At 55.4% G+C, this 3,702-nt stretch overlaps 1 protein-coding gene across 1 annotated transcript in view; it reads left to right on the top strand.

Moving 5' to 3' along the window:
* TTYH1 (tweety family member 1) overlaps positions 1 to 3,702 on the top strand; it is a 21,540-nt gene that overhangs the window by 7,149 nt on the left and 10,689 nt on the right. The window contains exon 5 of the mRNA XM_011997006.1: positions 3,125 to 3,255. Within this exon, the coding sequence (XP_011852396.1) occupies positions 3,125 to 3,255 (131 nt within the window). The remainder of the gene's footprint in view (positions 1 to 3,124; positions 3,256 to 3,702) is intronic.

A 3,702-nucleotide genomic window follows, 5' to 3' on the forward strand; every position in this document is an offset into this window, starting at 1 on the left:
CGCCCCATTTATTTAGCACCCTCTGGCGAAAGAGGCAGCGGACCTACAGGTTAGGAACCTGCACTTGAAAGCCAGCCAGCCCCTCCCTAACTACACGGCTGCAATCAAGTTACTTTGCAGGCCCCGTCTGTGAAATGGGAATCGGGGCAGCGTCCCCCTTGTTAAATTGTTGTGAACTGTTGAGTTGGCATCTGAGTGCCGAGAAGGGCGATTGGCACAGGGAAAGCACCGCAGAGATGCACGGGAAGTGCAGCCGCCCAGGTAGCGGGGCAGGGCAGTGAGTAAGTGGCAGAAATCCCTGCCACGTGGCTGCGTCCTCTAGGAGGCGCCAGCAAGGGACAAACGCAGAGCAAACACCGTCTGTAAGGTGTTGGGCCATGAGAACTTTGGAGAAAATTACAGAGGGGGCCGGGCACGGTGGCTCACGCCTGTAATCCCAGCACTTTGTGAGGCCGAGGTGGGAGGATCGCGAGGTCAAGAGATGGAGACCATCCTGGCTAACACGGTGAAACTCCGTCTCTACTAAAAAAATACAAAAATTAGCCAAGCGTGGTGGCGGGCACCTGTAGTCCCAGCTACTCAGGAGGCTGAGGCAGGACAATGGCGTGAACCCGGGAGACGGAGCTTGCAGTGAGCGGAGATTGTGCCACTGCACTCCAGCCTGAGTAGTGGAGTGAGACTCTGTCTCAAAAAAAAAAAAAAGAGAAAGAAAAAAAGAAAATTATAGAGGGAGATGAGGTGGAACAGAGTCTGGCAGTTCATCAGGGGGACTGAGAAGGTGGCATTTGGAGAAGAGGAGGCAGGGGGCTGTGCAGCGTCCAGGCAGCCACCCTTCCCAACGGCCACCATGATGGCATCCTCATCGCTTTGACCATTAGTAATCATTCATTCATTCATTCATTCATTCATTCATGCGACGTCAGCTGGGGGCCCTGCCTGCGGGGCATGGGCTGAGATTCGGGAGACCTTCCGGGAGTGGGGAAGGCAGACTGGGGCTGAAAAAGCTGGAGGTCAAGACACACCTGCAGGGCAGCAGATGCAACAGACAGACAGGCCTAAGTTTGCGGAAATCCAGGTCCTGCACTGTGGTCAGGCCCAGGGGCCACACAAGCCGGGCCTCAGCTCCTCCTCCTGGGGGAGGGCAGGGAAGTGGGGGTAGCCATGAGGGTGACGCCAGGGTATATTCCGGGTGCACCACTGCGAAAGCACCCCACACTTGGGAGTCCCTCGAGAGACAAATCAGGGGCCCTCAAGGGAGTCTTGCAGGAGGCAGCACTTGTGAGGCTGGGGGAAGCAGCCAGAGATGAGGGTAAGGAGTGAAGCCCAAGCTTGTGGGGCCTGCAGAGAATGGCAGGATTAACTGGGCACTTACTATGTGCTGGGTACTGCACTGTTGTTCCTTGGGGGGGGTCCTTCCTCCCAGAACTCCATAGATGGTGGCCGGCTGCTTCCAAGGTAGCCGCAAGCCTCTTGTTCTCTGACCTGGGGTTCTTGGCCTCACGGATTCCAAAGAATGGGATCTTGGGCCATGCAATGAGTGTTATAGCTCTATTAGAAGCCATGGCTCATGGAAGAGAACCGTGGAACCCAGCGACTAGTGTTCAGCTCGATTAGGACAAACCCAGGCACTGAGCAGTGCAGGAACAAAGGCAAGCCTTTAGCGCGATTGGGGGTAGCAATGGGCACCTGGCTGGATCAGGAGCACAGCAGACACCCTGCTGGATCCGGAGGGGTGGAAGTCAGTGGTGGGTCTGCGACTGCGGCAAATAGCAGTGGTGGACGGCGAGTAAAACTCAGCTCGAGCCATAACAGACATGGACCAGAAGAGTGTGCAGTTGCAAGATTTAACAGAGTGAAAATAGCCCCCATACAAACGGAGGGGATCCAAAGCAGGTAGCCGTTGCAGGCTGGAATGCTGGGGTTTATATCCCGATCACTGTCCCTCCCCCTGTGCCCTCAGGCGATGGATGATTGGCTATTTCTTTACTTCCTGTTTTTGCCTAATTAGCATTTTAGTGAGCTCTCTTTGCTACCTGATTGGTCAGGTGTGAACTAACTTGCACGCCCCGTGTTTAAAGGTGGAGGAGGTCACCTTCCCAGCTAGGCTTAGGGGTTCTTGGTGGGCTTAGGAAATCCAGCTGGTCCTGTCTCTCACTGTGGCTTGGGTGCTTGCACCTCCTGAATCGTGGTGGGCGCTTTGCAGATATTTAAGTATTAACTTTTTTTTTTTTTCCATTTTTGAGGCTGAGTCTCACTCTTGTTGCCCAGGCTGGAGTGCAATGGCGCCATCTTGGCTCACTGCAACCTCCACCTCCTGGATTCAAATGATCCTCCTGCCTCAGCCTCCCAAGTAGCTGGGATTACAGGCATGCACCACTACACCCAGCTAATTGTATTTTTAGTAGACGGGGTTTCACCATGTTGGCCAGGCTGGTCTCAAACTCCTGACCTCAAGTGATCCGCTCGCCTCAGCCTCCCAAAGTGCAGGGATTACACTGCGCCCGGCCAAGTATTAACTATTAAATAACATCTCAGTTCCCTCTTTCACGCTCAGGCTAACCTCTAAGTGTGTCCACGTACCTGGCACTCTCTGAGCACTTCTAGTCACGCATCCCACTTGGGGCAACATTCTCAAGCCAGTGGTGCTGCGCTCCCCACGTTGCAGGTGGGGAAACTGAGGAACGAGAGGCTAAGGTTACCCAGACAGTTACCCGGCCGGTTAAGCGGAGGGGCTGGGATTGAGACCAGGCAGCCTCTGCCTCCAGACGTTTGCCCTCAGGGGATGCGATGGGCTCCTCGGTGCAGTCTCAGAAGGAATATCTCCACTGTGCAGGGCATGGTCGGGGATGGGGAGCTCGGAGAGGACACATCACATGTCCCTGGTCCAGGGCACGTGTGTGCCGCCCAGCCAGGGGATAGTCCCAGGTGCTCAGGACCTGTATTCTAAACCTCTCTAGTGACCCATCTCCTGATGAGCCCATTTCACAGATGAGCTGGGCTGTGGCCCAGACACAGTAAACAGCAGGAGGCTGAGCTTGGAGGGTAGTGAATGTGAGACTGAGCTGGGGGCGCGGGGTGAACGTTGGTGGCGGGGTTGCTGTTCCGCCGGGGTGCCTGGAGGCAGGTTTGTGGTTTCAGCCCTACCATCTCCCCTCCCAGGTGGCTGGCCTATGTCCTCTTGCTGCTCCTGGAACTGCTGGTCTGCCTCTTCACCCTCCTGGGCCTGGCGAAGCAGAGCAAGTGGCTGGTGATCGTGTAAGTGTAGGCAGTAGGGGTTCCCCAGTGCGTGCCTGGCACTCTCCTGGCAGGCAGGACCTCAGTCTTACAACTGTCCTATACGGAGGACGGTGGTCCTTCAGGGCTGGGTACACACGAAGAAACGAGAGTCAGAGTAGCCCAGGAGGGAGGCGGAGACAGACCTGAAAACAGGCAGCCCTCACAGTATGAAGTATGCTGGAATCATGGCAGAAATAATCATTGTGTTTGCAATAAAGATGAGGATGAGACCAGGCGCTGTGGCCCACGCCTGCAGTCCCAGCACTTTGGGAAGCTGAGCTGGGTGGATCATGAGGTCAGGAGTTCGAGACCAGCCTGACCAACATGGAGAAACCCCGTCTCTACTAAAAATACAAAAATTAGCCGGGTTTGGTGGTATGTGCGCCTGTAGTCCCAGATATTCAGGAGGCTGAGGCAGGAGAATTG

The sequence above is a fragment of the Mandrillus leucophaeus genome, unplaced genomic scaffold, assembly GCF_000951045.1.
Source record: "Mandrillus leucophaeus isolate KB7577 unplaced genomic scaffold, Mleu.le_1.0 Scaffold53, whole genome shotgun sequence".
Lineage (NCBI taxonomy): Eukaryota > Metazoa > Chordata > Mammalia > Primates > Cercopithecidae > Mandrillus > Mandrillus leucophaeus.